The following is a 25,916-nucleotide window of genomic DNA, read 5'->3' on the forward strand; positions in this document are numbered from 1 at the left end:
AGTTTGTTTTTTTTTTTTTTTGCGACAGAGTCTCACTCTGTTGCCCGAGCTAGAGTGCCATGGCATCAGCTTAGCTCACAGCAACCTCAAACTCCTGAGCTCAAGCAATCCTTCTGCCTCAGCCTCCCGAGTAGCTGGGACTACAGGCATGTGCCACCATGTCCGGCTAATTTTTCTATATATATTTTAGCTGTCCATATAATTTCTATTTTTAGTAGAGACGGGGTCTTGCTCTTGCTCAGGCTGGTCTCGAACTCCTGAGCTCAAACCAAACGATCTGCCCGCCTCGGCCTCCCAGAGTGCTAGGATTACAGCCGTGAGCCACCACTCCCGGCCTTGATATTAAGTTTTGCAACTGATTTTGATTATATTGATTGTACACTGGATAGAGACTCCATTTCAATTCTGCATTTCTTAAAATGGTTAACACATATTCACAATGTTTAATTATTATGTATCAATATATATCCTTTTTCAACGCTTAAAAGTTTACAAATATACCAGGATCCTCTGATGGGACAATGCAGCCAATAAGATTTTCTGGCACACAGTAGCAGCTCAATAAATATTCATTAAATTAATGATATTTTAATGCTTTCTAACTATGCAATGTTACTGAAGAAATATTCTTCTCTGGCTTCAAATAGCTAATATTTCTGAAGTGTCAAAAAATAAAACCAATTCTTACAAGAAAACAAAAGAGGAAATGGAAGTTTTTATTAGTGAAACAAGTCAATTTTTTGTATTTCCAGGAAGGTCTTTTCCCCCTACAATTAAGACAAACTATTTTACAACACTTTACAACAACATAACTTAGTTTTTAGTATTTTCAAAAGGGAAAGATTTCTTTGGGAATTTAGGAAAGCAAATATTTTAGAAAGAATAACTACAGGAAGTTTTTCTATTTTAATATAATAACAGTCTTCTCTACCAGGTACATTACCCAGCATTTTTCTTTGTTAGGAGTCTATCAAGTACTAGCCAATGAAGAATCTACATTTAGAAACTGAGGCAAGAAATGTTTATATTTAAATAGGAAACAAGCAATCCAAAATACAAATCACATGTCACTTTTACAAGGCAATTTACATAATTAGGTGTCAATTATTAATTAACTTTATGTTGATTAAGGTCCTAGCAAAGACTCGCTTGATCTGACTGTATCTCAAGCTCAAACTGCACTCATCTGGCTGTACAGGTAAATATTAGAATGGAATTGGGCCTGTTTGACTAAGGGAAAAAATCACTTCCATATTGCACATTTCCTTTCTTTAAAAACAAAGATTAAGTCAGGGCCATCTTGGTTCTGAATCTCTCCATTTTTGTTGGGAGAAGACTAACCATCTCTTTGCTAAGTTCTAGCTCAACTTCTATTTCCTGGGCAGCCTCAGGGTGCTTTTCACAGTAATCAACGATAAATCTATAATGTTCCAGTGATGTTGCCAGATTCTCTAGTTCTTTCTTGGGATCTGCAGTGATGATTTTGCCATAGAGACGGGCAACTCGAAACTTAGCTAACATGGCAGGGCGAAGAACATCTTCCCCTATATGCTCAGGAAATACTTTATTTGGGTCTCTTAGGGAGTCTAAGAAGAGCTGGTAGTACTTCAATGCTGACTTATTAAGGCTATTTATTTTTTTAATGATGTGTGAGTCAGGATCCCTTAGCTTGTCTGCAATGGCAACCTTCAGATCCATCATATCATAGTAAGCATGTGCAATTTCAAACTGAATCTGTCTGTTGACCAACAGGTAATACTGTGGATTCAGGTCTACAATTAGGGGCTCTAGCATGGCTATTCTGCGTTTATGCATCTTGCACCGTCTCTCCATGTCAGTTTCAAAGAACGCAAGCACCTTAAACAGAGCACTGTGGTCTTGGACAACTTCAATATGGTCAGTGACATAACCATCAATCTGAAAGAACTCTTTTGCCTCAAAGACATAGTGCTGACCCAATAAGAAAAGTTCTCTGGCTTCTTCAAAATCTAAAGGTCTCAAATAGCTCACTTTCTCTTCTACTGCAGAGATGGCATCACACAGTTCACCGGTTCCAAACTGCACAGCTTTTTTCCTAATGCTTTCTTCCTCATCTAGCTCTTTTTTCCTTAAAGCTCTAAGTTCAGACTGTTTATCAAGATCAAGCTCTCCTATGTTGTCCTGAAAGAAAAAAATAAGTTATGGTTAAGAAAGACACTCATCTCTTGCTGTCAAATAATATTAAAGCAAACTTAAGAGTAAAGAAAACTCTCTTACTTCCTTGCCTTGTTTAGGGAGGTATTATAATCTTAAACATCTTTTAAAACTTCTTTCTTTCTTCTAATTATGTTCCAATTACATGAAAAACTCAAGAAATGTGAAAAAAGTATTTAAATAAGATAGATAAACTACTATATATTACTTATTCTTTCTGAGGAACTCAAACTCATTTATAGTTACCCCTTCAAATAAAATAAATGCTACATATGAAAGTACTTTGAGAATTGTGGAACATTATATACATGTAATACATTATCAGTAGTATTTACTTTTTAACTAGTACTTAAATTTTAGTAGTATTTATAATTTTATAGTAAGACTGTAATTTACATCCTAAAACTATTTCACAAAGATACCATTAAGATTAGTGGTATGATGTTTACGCTGTAAGTTACGTAGTGAAATATATTACAGAGAAATGCTCTACATCTCTTATAGACACTAAAGTGAAGACAGAGTTAAAATTACCTTCATAATTAAAGTTATCTCCCCTGCCTCTTGTGAGGGGGAAAAAAAAGAGCTAAGACAGTTAAAAAAAAAAAAATAGAGTAAACTTTTCCTGACCAACCAATAAAATTAAACACCAGATTCCTCAGTGCTCAGCCCTAAGTCCTTTTCTTCTTTTCACTTGACATTGTCTCTCCAGTAATCTTTCCAAAAACCCGTCAAGGTTACAGCCGCCCAGTGGCTCATGCCTGTAATCCCAGTGACTCAGGAGGCTGAGGCAGAAGGATCACTTGAGCCCAGGAGTTCGAGGTTACAGTGAACTGTGATCAGGCCACTGCACCCGGGCAACAGTGAGAGACCCTGTCTCCTAAAAAAAAAAAAAACACAACAATCCTTCAAAGCCCTGCTCGTTCTAGCCCCTTTCTATCTTATATCACACTCCCTCTCCCTCTGCTCCAACTTCACTGGTCTTTGCTCTATCCCTTCTGATACTGCCCTCCCTTATGCCACAAAGCTCTGAACATGCTGCTTCAGCTCCTTGGAACGGTATACCTTCTTTTCCCCAGGTACCTCCTACCCATCCTTGGAGCTTGCTCCAAATGGTACTTCCTCCTATCATGCCTTCTCATCTCATGTGTCTCTCCTCTGTGGAACTTATCAAAGCTGCACTTTTACATGAAGTCAAAGACCAAGTCTGTATTTGTTCATCATAGTATCCCTTGAATCTTGGCCAATGACTGCACAGAGTTGGCATAAACAAACACTTAACTGAATAAATTTAAGTATGTCTTAAAGCTTGAAGAAGGCCTTTCAGATAAATACACAGATGATCAAACGATGAAGTTTTTTTTTTTTTTAAAAAGTCAGTTTAAGGAAAATCTGAGTAATTTAGTAGCATGGCAAATATGTGAGCTTAAACTGATCAAGCAATGAAGTTCTAGTGCTAAATGAAGGGTAAAAGTTAAATCATAGTACATTTTGCTTGGCACAATGACTTCAAATGCAGGCCCTAAGTCTCTAAGTCTTGTTTACTTCCTTCCTGGGCTGCTTGTTTATTTACCTGCTCTCTAGGTTGCTTTCTTACATAACTCTGCTGTTCTAATGGTCCCTGAAACCCTCCTCTCCACAATCTTCCTTGCCTGACCAGAAGAAAGCTGACAGCTCTTCCTGGCTCCACCTTCTCTAGGTCTTCTCCCTACTTCCTCTTTTCCTAATATGCCTCATCTTTACTCTCTACCTCTAGAATGATATCATCTTTTTAAGACCTATGCTTCTGGGGTTTTGAGGTTTATTTGTTTGTTTAGTTTTCTTCTGTTTAGTAGTTTTACAAGGTTCTGTTATTATTTACTATTAAAAAATATTATACTTTAATGTATACAAACAGAAAAACAAAGTACAATGACTCTCCAAGAGAGCTATCTATGTGTCTACACTTAGTATACTGTATCCAAGTGACTTATTTTATTTTCCTCCTTAGTGGTTAGGCCCTAGGATTCAATATAAATTAATAATAATGATGATGTTAGTCAACAATTTGTTAAGGACTTAATATGTCTTGGGCACTTTTCTGAGGCTTTATATACATTGATTTAACTCTCATAACAACAGTATTAAGTAGGTACTATTATCTCTATCTTACTTGTGAGAAAATTGAGGCCCAAAGAGATTAAATAAATTGCCATGAACATACAACTGCGAAGTGGCAGGGCCAGAGTTTATGCCTGAACAGTGTTTCTAGAGTCTATGTTCTTCACTGCCATTAGTTCTGCTTCTATACTGGAACTATTACACTATTACATGAACTATTTCTTTTCTTTTTAAAGAGACAGGGTCTCACTCTGTTACCCAGGCTGCAGTGCAGTGGTGGCATCATGGCTCACTGTAGCCTTGAACTACTGGGCTCAAGCAATCCTCTTGCCTCAGCCTCCTGAGTAGCTAGGACTATAGGCATGTACCATGTACAATTGGCTAATTTTTTTTTTTTTTTTTTTAGAGATAGGGTCTCACTATGTTGCTCAGGCTGGTTTCAAACTCTTGGCCTCAAGCAATGCCCCCACCTCAATCTCCCAAAGTGCTAGGATTACAGGCATAAGCTACTGCACCTGGCCAACATGAACTGTTTCTTAAAAGTCTATCCGTTCAGATTTTATCAAGCCCATGCTATGTGTAAGATAACACTGAGAAGTAAATAAAGATTAGTAAAAATTATTTCCTGCCCTCAAGTTTCTTACAGTCTAAAAGGAAACAAAGAAATAAGATACAAATAAGAATACAAATAGGGGTAATACAAAACAGAATTTAAGTGACTTAGGAAGGGTCAAGAAAAGTTCTTGAGTTTGGAGGAGGGAAACAATATCAAACAAAATTTAGGAGCAACAGAGGAAATGACTAATGTGTTTGGCTATGTAAAACTCCTGTATAGAGAAAAAAAAAAACTTTTGGATAATTTTTTTTTTAAAACATCATAAGATCAGGCCAAGCGCAGTAGTTCACGGCTATAATCCTAGCACTTTGGGAGGCCACGTGGGAGGATCATTTGAGCCCAGGAGTTCAAGGCCAGCCTGGGCAACATAATGAGATTCCAACTTTTCTAAAAATAGAAAAATTAGGTGGGTGTGGTGGTACACCAGTAGTCCCAACTACTCCGGGGGCTAAGGCAGGAGGATCACTTGAGCCCAGGAGTTTGAGGTTGCAGCAGGCTACAATGGCACCACTGCACTCCTGCCCAGGCAACAGAGCAACAGAGCAAGACCCCATCTCAAAAAAAAAAAAAAAAAAAAGGATATGATGCAGGTCCCACCTCTCAAGGAGCTTATATTCTAGCCAAAGAAAAATCTTCAAGGAAGAGGTGTAATTTAAGGTAGGCCTTGAATGATGAGTAAGATTTTAAAAGGTTGAGAGGAGGAAGGCAAGAAATAGATATTTATGGGTTATTTTACACGCCTTTCATAATAAACACACAGTGAGCCCAATGAGCATAATCCCCATTGTGAGCTTTTACTAATATCTTGCTCATTTAAGGAAGAAAAAAGCAACTTTTGACTGCATTACCTGCATGGCGAGTTGGGCATTTTGCATGAGAGTCAAACAGTATTTGATCCAACATCTTGCTATTTCCCCTTTCCTTTGATGATAAAGTTCTGGTACATCTCCTTCAGCTTCAGGAGCTAAAAGGACACAGGTGATTTGTCTAAGATAATGATCACATTGTGATTTTCACTGTGTACTATATTCTTTTTTATATCACTTTTTCCTGATTATAAAAGTAACAGATCCTCACTGATGCAGGAGGGGAAAACCTACCCCAAATCCTACTACCTGGAGGAATTCATTATTATTTTTGCATATTTCTTTCCAGTTTTTTCTTATGTTTTGTAAGTAAAAATTAAGTTCACACTGTATATTCAATTTTGAATATTTTTTTTTTTTTGAGACAGAGTCTCACTTTGTTGCCCAGGCTAGAGTGAGTGCCATGGCGTCAGCCTAGCTCACAGCAACCTCAAACTCCTGGGCTCAAGCAATCCTACTGTCTCAGCCTCCCGAGTAGCTGGGACTACAGGCATGCACCACCATGCCCGGCTAATTTTTTCTATATATATTTTTAGCTGTCCATATAATTTCTTTCTATTTTTAGTAGAGATGGGGTCTCGCTCTTGCTCAGGCTGGTCTTGAACTCCTGAGCTCAAACGATCCGCCCACCTCGGCCTCCCAGAGCGCTAGGATTACAGGCGTGAGCCACCGCGCCCGGCCCAATTTTGAATATTGCTTTTTCTTTATATATTATACCACTAACACTTTACCCATATCACTATCAACTCTTTAGCTTCATTTTTAAGTATAGCAGTATACACAATTAAACAGATATTCCATACTTTAACCATTTTTATGATATTGGGAATTTGTTGTTTTCAATTTTTTACTATTACAAACAACTGTATGTCATGCAATGCACATTCGTAGGGAGGCTGCTGCTAAACCATTCATAGATGGCCTGCTTCTGGGTCAGAGTTTCATACATAGAAAAGCAGCTCCCTTGCTGCAATCTACTGAAAGTCAGCCCTCCACGTAACGGTTTATAAAATTAAAAAAAAAGAAAGATTAAAAAAGAAAACAGCTCAGTGCACTGGCACATGCTTGTAGTCCCAGCTATCTGGGAGCTGAGGTGGGAGGATCACCTGAGCTCAGGAGTTCAAGGTTACAGTGAGCTATGCTCACACCTGTGAACAGCCACTGCCTTCCGGCCTAGGCAACATACAAGACCCTAGCTCTTAAAAAAAAAAAAAAATTAAATTAAAAGAAAACAAACTCTAAACATGAAGATATCTGTGCATAAATCTGTCTAGATTTTGGATTACTTCCTTAGAACAGAACCCTAGAAGTGGAATTTGCCAGGTCAAAGAATTTACATAATTTTAAATATTCTCACAATATACCGCCAAATTATTTTCAATGAATACTCCAACTAACAATACATGGAGATGCTCAATGAAAGTAATTTGAAAACACTGAACATTGTCATTTTTTTCAGCTTTCTGTATCACTGTGAGTTAGTTTTCATTAATTTTTTTTGAAACAAGTACCTTTTAGACTTTAATGAATCTATAATTCATTCAACATAGTAAATAAATTAAGTGGAAAACCCAACTATTTAACGTGATAATGTATATTCCTTTAACTCTTCAAAGCCTTTGCATTCTTCTGATCGATCCATAATTAGAATGTCCATTTGTAAAGAAAACATGATATTCCAAAATCTAAAATGTCTTAGGTTAGAAACTGTTCAGCAGTGAGTTACAGAATCAAACAGAGGCCTACAGTATTCAGTACAGTAACATGCTGTAAGCTTTGAAGCCTAGGAGCAATAGGCTAAACCATATGGCCTGAATGTGTAGTAGGCTACACCATCTAGGTTTGTTTAAGTATGCTTGATGATGTTTGCACAAATTTGAAATTGCCTAATGACACACATTTCTCAGAACATATCCCCTTCATTAATTGATACATGACTGTAATCCTAATTTTCAGATAATTTGGAAAAAAAACTTTTTTCAGATTTGAAAAAATGAATTTAGGAAAGATTCTACCAAATATAAAAATTTAATACAAAGCTTACCAATTAAAAAGGGTCATAATGACCCAGGAATAGCTAATGACACAGAAGTAGATCAAATGGAACAAACTAGAGATCTTCAAAATAAACAAAATAGGGGCAGTATCTGGGAACTGAGTGTGTGAGAAAGGTGATATTTCAAATAAGCTCTCATGTGCCTACCCATCAGCCATTTCTCTCTCACTTCCTTGTTAACAAAGCCCCATTTTTGTTTTGGTCTTAACTCAGTATGGCTGACTGCCTTGTGCTGTTGAATAGGGTGTTTCCCTAGTCCCAGAGGGTGAAATCCTGGCTAATGAGACAAATGGGGAAAGTCTGAAGGGCTTTGGGGAAATATTTGTTGTTCTTAAAAATGATACAAGATAGGTATTTGCCCCCTCCCCTTTTCTGCTTCTCAGTGAAGATATGTAATGATGAATGAATGTTTGGAGCTAATCTGTAACAGCCATTTGCTGACCGTGAAAGGACAAGCATGGAGATGAAAGCCATCACACTGAGGACAGCAGGATGCAGACAGAAAGCACCTGAACTGTGCTTCCGAATTAACCAATCCTGGAACTGCTTTACCTTTGGATTTTTTGTTATTTGATATATTAAAATCCTTATATTGTTCAGGTTAAAAAAAAAAAAAAAGAATCAGAGGAAAAAGAAAATGATGAACTTATTACAAAACCTGTTAAATGACTCAAATACACATGTTAACTTAATTTTTTAAGATTAAATAAAATATTATAATTAAAAAGGTAGATATTTTGATATATCACTTATGCATGTAGTATTCCAACCAAAAATGTCTGATCTGAATCTTTTTTTTTTTTTTTTTTTGTTGAGACAGAGTCTCACTTTGTTGCCCAGGCTAGAGTGAGTGCCGTGGCGTCAGCTTAGCTCACAGCAACCTCAAACTCCTGGGCTTAAGCGATCCTCCTGCCTCAGCCTCCCGAGTAGCTGGGACTACAGGCATGCGCCACTATGCCCGGCTAATTTTTTCTATATAGATTTTTAGATGTCCATATAATGTCTTTCTATTTTTAGTAGAGACGGGGTCTCGCTCAGGCTGGTCTCGAACTCCTGACCTTGAGCAATCCACCCGCCTCGGCCTCCCAGAGTGCTAGGATTACAGGCGTGAGCCACCACGCCCGGCCTGATCTGAATCTTGGCATAAGGAAATATCAGACAAAGCCAAACTGGTGGAAATTCTATGAAATAACTAGCTTGTATTCTTCACAAATGCTATGTGATAAAAAAGAAAAAAAGGCTGAGGAACTGTTCTGGATGAAAGAAGACTAAAGAGATATAATAATTGAATGCAATATGCAATCTTGAACTGTATAATCCAGTACTGAGGAAAAAGAAAATGCTCTGAAGGACATTATGGGAACAACTGATGAAACAGAAATATGCACTGTAGATGAAAGAATTGTATCAATGTTACATCTCCTGAATTTGATAACTGCTCTATGATTATTTAAGAAGACAATCTTGTTCTCAGGAAATACACATTGAAGTATTAAAGGGCAAAGGAACCTAACGTATGTAACCTCTTAAATGGTTCAGAGAGAAAAATAAAATTTGATTGCAAATGAGGAAAATATTAAAAATTGGTGAATTTAGGAAAAAGATATATGGTACTTCTTTGTTCTGTTCTTGCAACTTTTCTAAAGTTTGAAATAATTTAAAAATAAAAAGTTTTTTAAAAGCTATGTAATGAGACATGCCCGGATAAACTTACTGTCTTCTGTAGCTGACACCTTTCCAGTTTGACCAAAAATGACATTAGCAGCTGATAAACAGTGCCTGGCCTCCATAAAGCATAGCTGTTGGGGAAATAAACAGCAGTAAATGTAACTCTCACACATCTTTATTTGCAACTAATACTTGCATAAAGTTTTTTAATATGGGAAAAGCTATAAAATCAGGTAAAATACTCTACTAAGGAAGCCCTTGTATAGTTGCAGAACATTAAGTACAAGAGACATATTAGCATATTATCTGGTTAAAAAGCTACCTCAAAGATTAAAATAACAATGCCCCCACACTCTTAAAAACTGGCTGAAATACAACTGCTGATTGAAAGTTAGCTCTCTTCATGCTATCAATAAATGTATAGGAATGCCTACCAACCTAGACTCAAACTGCCTCAAGGAGTCCTTTAGGTTCAGTCTGAATAGCCAAAATTTTGTGCACAATAAATTTTTAGACCATTTACATTCTGTCAGAGGATTGAAAATTTAATTTTTATGAAGTTTAGAGATCTCATTTATATACTACTGTTCAAAGGATAAATTCTGATAGGAAGAGATTCCTGTGTTCTAATATAATAAGGCTTCCCAACAAGTTTTAAGTCAACAGATTTCTACAGATGAACTTTATGGAACTGTTTTACTAACACATTTGAAGGCTTCGTATTTTAAATCTGGGCATAGTAAGCATCTCAAACACTTAGAGAAGATCTCCTTATTAATATAAACACTTTGTATTTGTCATGTAAGTCACAGGACCACCCAGCGGTAGTACAAAGTTAAAGTCCAACTTTTAGTTGGAAGCCACCCTCATTAAATAGAATACTTCACATGAGTAATACATAAAAAACTTTTAATGACTTTAAAACCTCAGCATTAAATGTATCTCTCCATTATAGTAAATTCAGAAGCCATCTTGAGAATATCTGGGCACCATTTGCAGTATTAGCCCAGCAACATTTATAGATCAAAATGTTGGTGTTAAATCTCGTAAGTCAAAAGAAAGTTACAGTTTACATGAAGAAAATTCAGTTATCCCCCTACAATCCTTTAACCATTATTATCACTTCAACTTTGTCCAGATTGTCTCCCTAAGAGCAACCACTGCCAGAACAGTGAGTGCCTTGTGCCCTCTAGGTGGCTGGTAAATGTGGGACTTTAGCACCTGCCAGGTAGGGACTCACCAAGTAACAAAACCTCACCACTGGAATCCAATGAAGATGATAATGATATAAATGACAATCGTATTTTTAAAAACATAGTTAAAATCCCTCTTTGTAAAACATAACTCAGCTGGTTATAATAAAAACTCAAAAAAATTTTTGGTAAAAAATAAAAGTACAGGGTGGGAGAGGTGCTCATGAAAATTACTGCATGCTCCACATAAGTAATGCTTAACAACTTTAAATTTTTAATCACACTTTAAATTAATATCTAGATATCTTAGTACTACCAATATCCATGGAGTTTTAAGTGTTAATTAAAATTAGTGAATATATAATTTTAAAGTTGCTAAACAGAATGAACAAGGGGCCTCCAACAGCTATAAAAAAGGTGCCACAAGCAGAGGCACTGGATAACACTTTTTGATGATGACCACAATGAAATGAATTCATGAGAATTAGAGTTAACTGAATGCTCTGATATATGCAGTAGCGTTACTTACACACTTGATCTTAGACCAAAGTCCTAGAGGCGATGCTGCAGTCACCACAGCCCTTTCTCTCCTGCTAATAGCTTTTCTGAATGAAATTCTGTGGGACAATACTTTAATCATAGGGCGCATTTACAGAACCAACACTAACAAAAAGCTTAGAAAGGATAAAGGCCCGAGGATAAGGCAGCAGGTAACCAGAGAGAGGAAAGAAGGAACTCTGATAAGCAGAGAATTACCAAAATTTCAAAGAGCCTTGTGAACTAGAAATACAAATAAAAGTAATTTCTATTGCTGTGATATCTTATTAAGGATTAACAGAAAGTCTGGTTGAGAAAGGTGGCTTAAAATTGTTTTAGCACTAGAAACTCTTAAGGACTAAATGAATAAATGGGTCAATTAAGAAGAGTACATCAACATGATCTAAGCAATTATGATAAACACCTAAGAAGCTCGAAAACATTGTGCTTGTGTAACAGTCCAAAAGAAGTATGTCATAAAGACATGGAACTTTGAAACCCAGCACAGATATTTCCAACACTGAAAAATTATTATACAGGAGTTAATTCTGAAAAATAACTGAAATGCATCACATGCTTTTATCAAAGCCCACATTTAACAGTCAACTTCCTCATACAAATTCTCAGAGTTACCAGATTACCATTACATAAAGATAAAGTTATATCTACAAGATAAAATCTGCAACTTAAGGTAATATCTCACCAAATGAATTGAGTTAGCGTGCCTATATCAAAAAAGAATTGGTCTTAGGTAGTCTGTAATTTTATGGGCTAGCAACACCTAAGACAATGATTAAACTCAGTATTTTAAGACTCAAAAGGATTCACGCAACGAAAAAACTACAAACTTTTAGTACAGTGGCAAACTGGGCTGCGTTTTTCTGTCTAGTTCTACATCATAAAATACAAGTTACCTGTTTTTAAAAGATAATATTTTCAAAGTACTACTGGTTCTATTTTCACACTCACTACTGATACTCTGTTAGATAACTACTTCAAGAAGCTTACCTTATTAATGTAAAATTGTGACAAGGTAGCAGCATTAATAGCCCACTCTATAGGATGGTAGGCATTGTGCTCAAGCTGGCGTTTTAGTGTGCTGTGGCAATAATGAGCAGCCTTCTCAAACATTTCCATGTGCTGGTAGACTTGAGCCAGATAATATAGATTATGAGTATAAACCTTCTCAAATCTGCCAAGAAAAAATAAACCAATATTTGCATAATGGTTTAAAAGTAAATTTCATACATATTTATCTTGATCCTCCCACCAACCCTTTGACTTGGATTTGGTTATTTTATCTATTTGATAGATAAAGGAACTGAGTCTCAGGTTTTAACAAGGTCACATAACCACTACGTGTTAAATGGAAGTTTTACTCTCATCAGAATCCACATTCTGTAACCTTTATATATGTACCTTGAAGCAGAAAACATTGTGCTTTTTTGAACAATCACCTTATCTCCACTATGTGGAAATGCCTTTGAGGGCTGATCTCTATACCTACTCACCTTTTTGATCTCTCTTGTTCAGTAAGTTTCTCTTCTTCAGGAAGAAAATGCTCTGCAGGATCAAGAGGAGGACTCCCAATCTACAATTAAGAAAAACAAGTACTTTAAAATTTTAAACTGTAAACACCAAGCGCCCTCTTCTGGAAGAACTGCAGAAATCAACTTTTACAAGCCAAACACTATTTTTTCCTAGTTCACTTTCCTGTCACCCAAGAAGTCATTTTCTTTTTTTTTTTTTTTTAATTTCAGAATATTACGGGTATACAAATGCTTTCGTTACATAAATTGCCTTTGCACCACCCGAGTCAGCTACAAACGTGCCCATCCCCCAAACAGTGCACACACACACACCCCCTTAGGTGTGAATTTACTGATCTCCTTCTCCCCACACCCGATAAATGTTACTTCCATATGTGCACATAAGTGTTGATCAATTACTACCCATTTAATGGTGAGGATGTGTGGTATTTGTCTTTCCATTCTTGTCATAAAGAAGTCATTTGCTTAACCATAAAATCTGAAAGAGTTAAACAAATAAAAGGAGATTGCCTACAAGCTCACAAAATTTTAAATGTTGTTACAGTTAAACAGTAAATATGCAAAAAGACTCTTAACAATTTGCTTTTAGACATATACAACTCTTTTAGGCATATATAATTCTTTAAGTATTTTAAATCTTAATTTTTTTCTGGTAAAAAAGGATATTTTAAAAACCTGCTTAGGGCCGGGCACAGTGGCTTACACCTATAATCCCAGCACTTTGAGAAGCCAAGGTAGGAGGATCACTTAAGCCCAATTCAAGACCAGACTGGGCAACATAGTGAGACCCTGTCTCTACAAAAAATAGCTGGGTGTGGTGGCATGCACCTGTAGTCCTAGCTACCTGAAAGACTGAGGCAGGAGGATCACCTGAGCCCAGGAGTTGGAGGATGCAGTGAGCCATGACTGCGCTACTGCACTCCAGCCTGGGTAACAGAGGAAGACCCTGTCTCAAAAAAACAAAACAAACAAAAAAACCCTGCTAAAGCATAACAAATAAGAAAAATGTATAAATGTATATATCCTTAGAGTAATATTATTCTAAACTGACCACTAATAAAAATCAAATCAAAGTTTTTAATATTCATTCTAGTATCTTTTTCTCAAAGAAATAAGAAAGTATATAGATTTCCCCCTTTCAATATAGGGACATTAAAGCCAGTGATTCCATTGTTTATTGCCTTGGACAAGTCACTCAATTTCTTGTACTTCTGTTTCCTCATCTATAAAATAAGGATAATAATAGAACCAACCTTATCAGGCTGTTATAAGGATTGAGTTAATATTTATAGATCACTCACAATCCCATCTTAAGTCTTCTGAAACAGCAGAACTGCTTGACCTCTGCCTCATTTCTACTTCTACAAGGATAGTCTCATCGACAAGCACATCCTTGCTTTTAAATGAATTCACTAAACTCCAAATGCAACAGTGCTGTCCATAAAAACTGTGATCTTACATTGTAGTGTAAACACTAAAAGCATCACAACTTGGGATCCTAGAATTCACAGGAAGTAAAAACAACTAAGATAGGAAGCAAAGCTCAAGGCAAACACAGTGATAGACAAGCAATTCTTAGAGACCTCTTCAACAATTCTGAGAGCTGTTTAATATGCCTATCCCTGTCTAGATGAGGGAAATTCATCAATGTGTTATAATATTTTATGTACATACTTCACTGTTATGGCCATCACATTTCATATGCAACACTAACAGCCAAGTCAGTCTCTTCTCTTAACTGAAACAGAGGTATAACTAAGCACAAAGAGCTTTGCTGCATGTGTTGTTGCCATATCAATACTATTTTTTAATGAAATACTGTAAGTGCTTAGTATATTCACATTTTAAATCAACGATTTCATGTACAAGAGTGTAAAGAAGACTAACACCTCTATTTGGCTTTGCGGCACTCTGCTCTTCATAGTACTTTAGTGGGAGAGTTAAAATGCCAAGGTAGAAGAGCCATGACTTTAAAAATTCTCCAACTTGGAGATATAATCCTCAGGGGAAAAAAGTGTTAAGGACCTATAAAACACATATTCTAAACATGCATTCTAAAATTCTTGTGGTTTTAATTAATATTTGATTTGCTCCAATCTGCATCCTCAAAGGGAAAGAGCTTTTTATGGATAGGAACCATATTTTATCCATATTTATTTCCTCAGCATTGTGCACAGTCCCTGGTACATAGTAATAATGATAAATGTTGGCCGGGCACGGTGGCTCATGCCTGTAATCCTAGCACTCTGGGAGGCCGGGGCAGGGGTGGGGGGGGGTGGATCGCTCGAGGTCAGGAGTTCGATACCAGCCTGAGCAAGAGGGAGACTCCGTCTCTCCTAAAAATAGAAAGAAATTATCTGGCCAACTAAAAATATATACAGAAAAAATTAGCAGGGCATGGTGGAGTGTGCCTGCAGTCCCAGCTACTGGGGAGGCTGAGGCAGTAGGATTGCTTAAGCCCAGGAGTCTGAGGTTGCTGTGAGCTAGGCTGATGCCACGGTACTCTATCCCAGGCAACAGAGTGAGACTCTGTCTCAAAAAAAAAAAAAAAAAAGATAAATGTTGTTGAGACAGAGTCTCACGAAAAATGTCAAGTAAACTAAACTGACAAAGCAAATAGGAATGCTGAGTGTATGCATTCTGCTTACGGCTCATTCTTTTCTGGAGCCCAATCACACGAGTTGGAATCCCACCTCCACCATTTACTTGTGTGTGTGGCTCTGAGCAAGTCACTTATCTCTGGTGTTTCTGTCTCTTCATCTATAAAATATGGGTAATAATAGTACCTACTTCATAAAGTTGTTATGAGAATTAAATAAATATTTGCAAATATTTATAACAGTGCCCGTGAGTACTCTAAGGAAGTACTGTAAATGTTTGTTAAATAAATAAAATATCTCTCTGACTTGTAAGATTTTTATCTCTTAACTGCCCCCCTAACCTACCAAGGAATAACTCTTCATTACTATAGAATATATTTGCTTCTTTATTCTCTTATTCTGTGTTTGAACAATTTTATGAAGAAAAAAGAATCCCTTTATCTTAATACGATAACTATTTAACTATATTATCATGGAAGGGAGCATGGTAGAGTAGAAAGAATAGGTGTTTGGAGTCAGACAAATCAGATTTAAATCTTTTTTTTTTTTTTTTTTGAGACTGAGTCTCGCTCTGTTGCCCAGGCTAGAGTGCCGTGGCATCAGCCTAGCTCACAGCAACCTCAAACTCCTGGGCTCAAGCAATCCTCCTGCCTCAGCCTTCCGAGGAGCTGAGACTACAGGCATACACCACCACATCTGGCTAATTTTTCTATTTTTAGTACAGACGGGGTCTTGCTCTTGCTCAGGCTGGTCTTGAACTCCTGACCTCAAGGGATCCTCCTGCCTCGGCCTCCCAGAGTGCTAAGATTACCGGTGTGAGCCACCGCGCCCAGCCCAGATTTAAATCTTGATTCTGCTATTCATACTATATGCTAAGCTCCCTGAATCCAACTCCTTACCTATAAATGGGAATAACAGTAGCTTCTTCACAGAGTTGTTATAAGAATAAAATGTAGCCTGCTTAAGCACTCAGCAACTACTAGTTTTTATTAGTTATATCATCCAAAACAAAAATGTTTTTATTAATTCACTCAATCATTTAGTTTACCTTTGCAAGGCCTTACCATAAAAATGTTTATACAGTTGTTATCAATGTGTACAAATGTATTGTATATATTTCCCATGTATTGATGATCCAAATATTTATCATTTTAATGATTATATAATATTCCCTTTTATTAGTGTACCATAGTTCACTTTTTTATAATTATTGAACATGTAGATTATCAGTGACTTTTATTATCTACTTTATTATCTGATCCCCACAACACTTCTGTATTGTAGAGTTAGGTGAGTTATCCCCATCTTACAGATGAGGAATGTGTGGCACAGGAAATTTGAGTTCCCCCAATTCAAGCCATTTGTTATGACCACAAGTGAAACTAGAATCTAGGTCTAGGTTTCCTATCCTCAAATTCAGCGATTTTTCTCCCCTTGTTTAAATCTTTTCTTTACCTAGAATATAGCCACTGATTTTTTGAAATGACAGATTCTAACTTCTGCCACTATTAAATAAATAAGCTTTATGAAATATTAAAAAGATTTTTATTCAGGATTACTAATTGATACCAAACAAGTAGAAAAAACCATACAAGAAATGAACTTTTCCAACTAAATCCAATTTTATATTTTTTAAACTGAAATCCTCCATTAAATTCACTCAAACATTCGCATATCAGTAATACTATTTTATTGTTCTTTGTATTGATCTGGATGGGCTATCATTCATTATTTAAAAAAAAACAGTATACTACTGCTTTAGAGGCTGGGGCTACAGCAGTGAACAGAATCGTAAAAAACATCCTTGTTATCATGAAGCTTACACTACACTAGTGAAGATGGATAACAAGATGAATCACTAAAATGCACAATATGTTAGCTAGTGGTAAGTACAATGGAGAAAAATAAAGCAGGAACAGGGAAAGGAACTTTTCGGGAGGGGTGATTTGCAGTATTGGATGGTGTGACCAGTAATTACTCATTCCATGGGGGACATTTGAATCAAGAGCCAAAGGAGGCCGGGCGCGGTGGCTCACGCCTGTAATCCTAGTACTCTGGGAGGCCGAGGTGGGCGGATCGTTTGAGCTCAGGAGTTCGAGACCAGCCTGAGCAAGAGCGAGACCCCATCTCTACTAAAAATAGAAAGAAATTATATGGACAGCTAAAAATATATATAGAAAAAATTAGCCGGGCATGGTGGCGCATGCCTGTAGTCCCAGCTACTCGGGAGGCTGAGACAGGAGGATCGCTTGAGTTCAGGAGTTTGAGGTTGCTGTGAGCTAGGCTGACGCCACGGCACTCACTCTAGCCTGGGCAACAGAGTGAGACTCTGTCTCAAAAAAAAAAAAAAAAAAGAGCCAAAGGAAATGAGGGAATAAGCCATGTATTAATAGATATCTGGGGAAAGAACATTCTAAGCAGAGAAAACTAAGTGCAAAGGCCTTGAGTTGGGAGCTTGTCTGGTGGGTTTTAGGAACAGTAAGGAGGCCAGTGTAGCTAGAACAGAGTGCGACAGAGGAGAATAGCAGATGACGAAATTAGAGAAGTAGTGGTGGCCTGATCAGATATGGAATTTGTAGGTCTCTGGGGTCTACTCTGAGTGGGATGAGAAGGATTCTGAAGGGGGCATGAAAACAAGACGACCAATTAGGAGACAACTGCAATAATCTCAGGAGGAGATGATGGTGATTTGGACCAGGTGTATATAATTTGAAGGTGAAGCTAACAGGATTTGCTGATAAGTTAGAGTGTCAGGAAAAGACGAGTTGCAAAAGTGTTAGGCCTTAGCAACTGGGAGAAAGTAGTTGGTGTTTATGGCAACTGGGGGGGTTGGGGAGGTGTGATTATCAGAAGTTCACTTTTAGACAGTTGTTTTAAAGAAAACTACTCCACAAAAAGTGCAAATGTCAAATTGGCAATTGGAAAGATGAGTCTGGAATTAGAGAGGTACAGACTGGAGATAGAATTTGGGAGTCATCAGCATAAGCATGGTATTTAGAGCAAGGAAGTGAATGCATATGGAAAAAAGAGAAAGGTCCCAGGACTGCACTTTGGGTACTCTAGTATTCAGAGGTTATGAAAATAAGGAAAAAAACATTAAAGATTGAAAAGGAAAACCAGACAAGTGTGGTCCTGTAACCCAAGTAAAAAAAGTGTTTAAAGAAAGACAGACTGATCAATTATGCCAAATGCTACTGATCAGTCAAATAAGATGAGAACTAAGAATTTACCACTGAATTAGCAAGATATAAATCACTGGTGAACTTGATAAGGCATTGATTCTTAACTCAAATATTGAGAGACCTCAAAACACCTCTGGTTATTTAAAGAAGTGCCACAAGTAACTTAAAAACAAAATTAAAATCTATTTTAATTTTAAAAAAAGACTACCAACTTCGAGTAGGCAAAAGTTTATTAAGGACTGGAATTAATCTATTAAGATTTCTGTACATAAAATTCTTTTTTTTTTTTTTTTTTTTTTTTTGAGACAGAGTCTCACCCTGTTGCCCAGGCTAGAGTGAGTGCCGTGGCGTCAGCCTAGCTCACAGCAACCTCAAACTCCTGAGCTCAAGCGATCCTCCTGTCTCAGCCTCCCGAGTAGCTGGGACTACAGGCATGCGCCACCATGCCCGGCTAATTTTTTCTATATATATTTTTAGCTGTCCATATAATTTCTTTCTATTTTTAGTAGAGGTGGGGTCTCGCTCTTGCTCAGGCTGGTCTCGAACTCCTGAGCTCAAACGATCCGCCCACCTCGGCCTCCCAGAGTGCTAGGATTAAAATTCTTAAAGAGGAAGCTATGATTTTACTAACATGATGTCACCAACTTAGGAAATCTGAAACTTTAATATCCTTTTGTAGTCAAGCATTCTGAAGGTTGAATTTAGCAAACATATTTTTGCATATTTAGTCTCTTTTATGTGGTATGTAATGTTTTTTCAAGTTCTTTAATATCATAAGAGCATTTTATTAATGGATTTTTTAAAGCAGATAACTGTGACAAATAGTAATCCACAAAAAAATATTGTGCCTAATAATGTCTCTTTCATATTAAAAAAAAGTTTATTAAGGAAACAGAAGGTAACACCGTGGTTTGTCACCTTTGCAGGCTATGACTCCCTCACGTGAGAGTTTTCAATCTAGGCTCCCCTAGAAGTTCTACAACACCTCTTTTGTACTACCATAGTGGAGAGGGAGGAAGAATCTGAAGTGGATTGGGTCCTTCTGACTTGCTTAACCAGAGTGGCTCGATCAATTTCCATATGCTGCATCAGAAGGGTTTCAAAGTTAAAAAAAAATCATTGAAAAACCATTGCCCTGAAATAGTGGTTCTCAAAGCACAGAACAGGACTTAGACCAGTAGCATGAGCATTATCCAGGACCTTGTTAAAAATGCAAATTCCTAGGCCCCACCCTAGAACTACTAAATCAGGGTCTAGAAACCCAGACTGCTGTGCTTTAATGAGCTCTCCAGGTGATTCTGTTGCATGCTAAAGTTTGAGAACCATTGCCCCAAAGACTTCAGATATTTTGTTCAAGCAGTTCATTTGCTTTCCTTTAAGCAATGCTTCTTCATTGGAAACCAAATAGATTTTTAGGTTATAAATACAAAAATATGCAAATAGTATTTTAGGATAACATTAGAATAATATTTCTCTTTTTTAAAATTTCTTTTATTTTTAGTGACAGAGTCTTGGTCTGTCACCCAGGCTGGAGTGCAGTGCTGCTATCATTACTCACAGCAGCCTCAAGCTCCTGGGCTCAAGGGATCCTCCTGCCTCAGCCTCCCAAGTAGTTGGGATTACAAGCTTGTGAGCCACCGTGCATGGCTAATGTTTCCTTTATAATTGTATTCAGACTAAGGTTGCCATTATACCTTTAAAATTTTGTAATTTTAAAATTATTTTTAAAACCCCAAAGTGTTTAATATACAATAATTTCAGCTATTAGATGACTTCCCAGACAGCTCTATAGAGAAGATCCTGGGAACACTGAAGTGTCACACCAACATTATGAATGAGGAATTCTTATTATCAATTCTTGACTAGTTTCAATCAAAACTTAAAGTTTATCTGACATGTAACATACCTCTTTCATATACTGATTATATAGTGCTTCTGATGACTCTAGGTAAGCCTGTGCAGTTTCAATTTCTTCTCTTTCAGACCACAAGATACCCAGATTATTCTGGAAAATAAAGAAAAGAGAAACAAACTATGATTATATGAAATTTCCAGTTAAAGTAATTTTCGTAGTTTTAAAGTCAATATTTCTCAATCAAATAGTACTGGAGTTTACCAATGAATTAATGATTCATGATAATATTGACCTTATGTAGTACGCTAGATAGCTGCTATTATAAGATGGACCCCCAATGATCCCTGCTTTCTAGTATTCATACCCTTGTGTAATCTCTTCCCTTGAGCATGGGCTGGATTTAGTGACTTGCTTCTAATGACTAGACGATGGCAGAAGTGATGGAAAGTCACTTCCAAGATTAGGTTACAAAACACTATGGTTTCCATTTTGAGTACTCTCTTGCTTTCTCTCTTGGAAAGAAGACAACTGCCATGTTGTGAGCCACTCTATGAAGAGCAAAGGAAATGAGAGAGGTCAACAGTCTGAGGCCCTCAGATAAAAAGCCTCTGAGGAACTGAATCCTGCCAACAACCATGTGAGTTGGAAGTGGATCCTTCCCAGTCTCAGCTAGAGCTGAGACTATAGCTCTAGCAAGTCAATGATATGGATGAGGAACTTGGAGCTAGAGGCCATCAGCTAAGCCATGCTGAGATTCCTGAGATGATAGACAAGGACAGATCAGAAACATATAATGCTTTCAAAATACTACAATCTCCTCCAGAGACCTTTAAAAAAAAAGAAAAAGAAATAGTCTCAATATTCACTGTTTGGTTCAAGCCTAAAAAAATAAGGGATGATCTCAGATTCCAGAATAGGCCATTCAAATTATATGGTATGGAAATTCTGAACATACTATATGTCTTTTCTCATCAGTTAAGTCATATTTCTAATGTTTACCATTTCAAACAATACAATATGTGCATTTTCTATAGAGTTCTTAAAATTATAGTTTTATAATTACACCCAGTCAATCAAAAAGTCATTGATTCTTCTTTCTCAGTGTCTTTTCTTGTATTGATCTCTTCCTTTTGATTTCCATTGCACCAACTTCCTTCTGTTACCATGAAGGCTAAGGTGAAGCTGACTGGATTCGGGGTTATATACTAAATACTTTAAAACCAGGTCAGTTTGTCCTCTGCTACATGTCTCTCTTATCAGGCCTGTTGAAATGGTCAGAACTGAAAATCGGAGGCCGAGCTCCCCTTTAGGCACAGGCTTAGCCTGCCCTCCATTTGCTGGGATAGTACTTCAGGTACAGGGATACGTCTGAGGCTGGGCTTCTACCGTATTTTGCTCACTTCCCTAGGGAAGGGAATAGGATAAGGAAAGAGTATTTAATGCAGAGATTCCTAACCTCAAGTCTATGGACCCCCACAGAATCCATGAAAAGAATTCAGAGTCCATGAATTTGGATGGGGAAAAAAACACAAATTTATTGTCACTAATCTCCTACTAAAATTTAACATTTCTTTTGATTATGAATATAGAAAACATACTGCAGCAATATTACAGTGCCTGGGACTTTGTGACCAAGAGAAATGGAAAAAAATCTTTATATTATGCTAGTTTGCAAATAAAACATCATTTATGCTCATCATTACTTCAGAATTATTGAAGCTATTAGACACATTATTATTGTTAATGTGTTAATAAAGCATGCAAACTATAACACATTTTGTTTTAAAAATATTTTGATAACTGTACTTCTATATTATTGATTTTTTTGTAACCTTATATATTTTATGCATTTAAAATCATTATTTTGTTTTATGAAATATCAGCTTCACTAGATCACCAAAGGGGCACATGGAACAAAAAAGGTTTATACACCCTACAGTTTAAAAAAGTGATTCGACCATTCCACTGGAACATAGCTCTTTGATCTTCTGGTTTCACATAATATATCCATTCTATAATTTTTTTTAAAAAAGTGACTTGATCAGTCCTCAGTATCCAGAACTGTCGGTCATAATATACTGAGATTGGTAGTTCTCTCCTCTATGTCACATAGGAGGTCCTTTCCAGGACCCTCATAAGTAATAGGAGCTTAAAGGGCTCTGTCTTCCTACAAATTTACTGATTGTCATTTTCTGATCTTAGAAATGGACCTACAAGTCACCTTTTCCTTATTCTCAAGTTCAACTTATTTTTCTTTTGATAACAGATAGTCCTTGAGAAACTCCATCTGGCCGTGACACCAATAAGCCCTACCCCAGCACGCTGCACCTAATCTAGACAGTCTAGAGACTCTCCTAGTACCAGTAATTACTATTTTGAGATGGGAATGTGTTTGGTGTTTGTCCTGCTAGATCCAGGGTAGACTGTGCCACAGAAGGCAACAACTTTGGTGTGTAATAAATCTTAAACCAACAGAGAACCTAAACTATGCCCAGAAATAAGATTCTTCTTCTGGACCATAACCTATTAAGGTCCTGAAGGTTAGGACCATGTAAGGTCCCCAGCCTTTTTGGCACCAGGGCCCAGTTTCATGCAAGACAATTTTTCCACAGACAGGGTGCTGGGAGGGGATGGTTTCAGGATGATTCAAGCACATTACATTTATTGTGCAGTCAAGCCTCTTTGCTAATGATAATCTATATTTGCAGCTGCTCCCCAGCACTAGCATCATCACGTCAGCTCCACCTCAAATCATCAGGCATTAGATTCCCATAAGGAGCACACAACCTAGATCTCTTGCACATGCAGTTTATAGTAGGGTTTGTGCTCCTGTGAGACTCTAATGGCCCCCGATGATCTAACAGGAGGCAGAGCTTATGCGGTGATGTGAGCCATGGGGAGCTGCTGTAAATACAGATGAAGCTTCGCTCACCCGCCCTTCACCTTCTGCTGTGTGGCCCGGTTCCTAACAGGCCACAGACTGGTACTCTCTGCGGCTGGGAGTTGGGGACAGCAGATGTAAGGGATCTAGAATGGCTTTTTTTTTGAGACAGGGTCTCTCTCTCTCTCTGTCAATTGGGCTAGAGTGCAGCAGTGCAATCATAGTTCACTGCAACCTCAAACTCAGGAGCTCAAGCAATCCTCCTGGGCTCAGCCTCTTGAGTAGCTGGGACTACAGGCATGTATCACTGCACCCAGATAATTTTTAAATTTTTTGTAGACATGAGGTCTCACTATTGCCCAGGCTGGTCCCAACTCCCGACCTCAAGTGATCCGTCTGCCTTGGCCTCCAAAGCTGCTAGGATTACAGGTGTGAGCCACCATACCCCACCTTAGAATGGCTTTGTTTTTAAAATTAAATTAACTTTAGTGTTTTGGGATTTAAACATTTTATTTTTAGTGTTGACTCCACAGAGATAATCGCTATTGACATTTTATGTAAATTATTTTTTAAATACAATATAAATCCTACTAAGGGTAGAAAAACTACATCAGAAGGTCTTGCATCTTTCACACATCACATCTTTGCCCTCATACCAAACTAGGTAGGGAAAAAATTAAAATATAAAATAAAAACAGCTAAAAAAGTATTACTGGTGAATTCTACCAAACACATAAGGAAGAAATAATACCAACTCTAAACAAACTATTCCAGAAAAAAGGACAAAACATTTCCCATCTCATATTAAACCAAAGATACAACAAGAACATTACAGACTGATACACTTCATGAACAAAGATGTAAATATTTTAAACAAAATTTTAGCAAATTGAGTTGAACAATATAAATAAGATAATACATTATGATCAAATGGAGTTTATCTCAGGAATGCAAGGTTGGTTTAACATTGGAACATCTCTCAATGAAATTCACCATATTAACAGACTGAAAATAAAAAGACATATGGACGTATGATCATTTCAGTAGATACAGCAATGAAATAGTGATGCTGAGTATAAGAAGTCAGTCCAAAATAAGAGTATATACAGTATGATTTCATTTATACAAAATTCTACAAAATGCAGGGTAGGGGGCAAGAGAAGGGAGGAAAAGAATACAGGAGGGAGGGAAGGATTACAAAGGAGTATAAGGAAACTTTTAGTGGTGATAGATATGTTCACTAACTACCTTTGCAGCAATTGTTTCACAGGTATATATTATACGTATGTCAAAACTCATCAAACTGTACACTTAAAAAATGTGCAGTTTATTGTATATCAATTGCCCCTCAATGAAGCTGTAAACAATAACAACACAAAATACTCCTTATACATATATAATCTGGAGGTAGGGAGTGTTAATGTACTAATTGCTTAGGAAATTTTACTAAAGTGAAGTAATCAAGATGGTAGTGCCAGTACATATTGCAGACAAGGATCAGAAGGAATGCCAGAGAAAAATCATTCCTAAGGTCCCCAGAATCCAGTGAAGGTAGAAAGGGGTAGTCTCTTTTGATATTATATAATCTGGGTCCAGTTATGTAGTTCTGTAGTTCTCCAAGAAGACACCAGATTAAGACAAACTGTGGGCCGGGCGCGGTTGCTCACGCCTGTCATCCTAGCACTCTGGGAGGCTGAGGCGGGCAGATTGTTTGAGCTCAGGAGTTCGAGACCAGCCTGAGCAAGAGCAAGACCCCCGTCTCTACTAAAAATAGAAAGAAATTAGCCAAAACAACTAAAATATATAGAAAATATTAGCCAGGCATGGTGGCGCATGCATGTAGTCCCAGCTACTGAGGAGGCTGAGGCAGGAAGATTGCTTGAGCCCAGGAGTTTGAGGTTGCTCTGAGCTAGGCTGACACCATGGCACTCACTCTAGCCTGGGCAACAGAGCGAGACTCTGTCTCAAAAAAAAGACAAACTGTGAGAATACCATGAATTCCCATGAATACTCTCAAACCTTTTCATATATATATGCACACATAAATATGTATTTGTATATATTATTTACATGTATATATATAAATTTTTCCTCACTATGTATATATGTGTACATATAAAATTTTTGTATATTTCTTATACAAAAATAGGATTTTTCTACATAATTCTAAACATGCCTTAAAGTCTTCTCCCTCCCTGTTAACACTGGCAATTTTTGCTGACAAATATAAATCATTATTTTTAATGATTGCATGCTGTTCTTCCATATGGATGTAACAGAATTTAATCATATCCCTACTGATGTTTATATTATTTTCCTTCTTTAGTAATCAACAATGCTGTGATGAATATACATGTTCACTTATTCCTATATTACATTAGACTATTGATGTGGAATTTTTAAGTCAAACTCTTGACTTATCTCCAGAAAGGTTCTATGAATTTATATTTCTACTAGCAATGAACGATGGCATCCATTCCTCACAGTCGCTCCAATATTGAGTGTAACTGATATCTTTAATAATCTCTGCTAATTTTTCTATATCATCCTTTTAGTCTGCTTACTTATTAGCAAGGTACAATCTCTCATCATGTATAATAAATATCAAATGTAATAAAA

At 37.1% G+C, this 25,916-nt stretch overlaps 1 protein-coding gene across 1 annotated transcript in view; it reads right to left on the bottom strand.

Annotated features, from left to right (window-relative positions):
• Positions 1–713: 713 nt before the first annotated feature.
• The window catches only part of KIFBP (kinesin family binding protein), a 28,604-nt gene continuing 3,401 nt past the window's right edge, over positions 714–25,916 (bottom strand). The window contains exons 2-7 of the mRNA XM_069460410.1: positions 20,468–20,566; positions 12,741–12,820; positions 12,238–12,421; positions 9,546–9,630; positions 5,758–5,873; positions 714–2,160 (exon numbers count right to left, since the gene is read on the bottom strand). Of these exons, the coding sequence (XP_069316511.1) occupies positions 1,285–2,160; positions 5,758–5,873; positions 9,546–9,630; positions 12,238–12,421; positions 12,741–12,820; positions 20,468–20,566 (1,440 nt within the window). The 3' untranslated portion in view covers positions 714–1,284. The remainder of the gene's footprint in view (positions 2,161–5,757; positions 5,874–9,545; positions 9,631–12,237; positions 12,422–12,740; positions 12,821–20,467; positions 20,567–25,916) is intronic.

This window comes from Eulemur rufifrons, chromosome 28 (assembly GCF_041146395.1).
Source record: "Eulemur rufifrons isolate Redbay chromosome 28, OSU_ERuf_1, whole genome shotgun sequence".
Taxonomy (NCBI): Eukaryota; Metazoa; Chordata; class Mammalia; order Primates; family Lemuridae; genus Eulemur; species Eulemur rufifrons.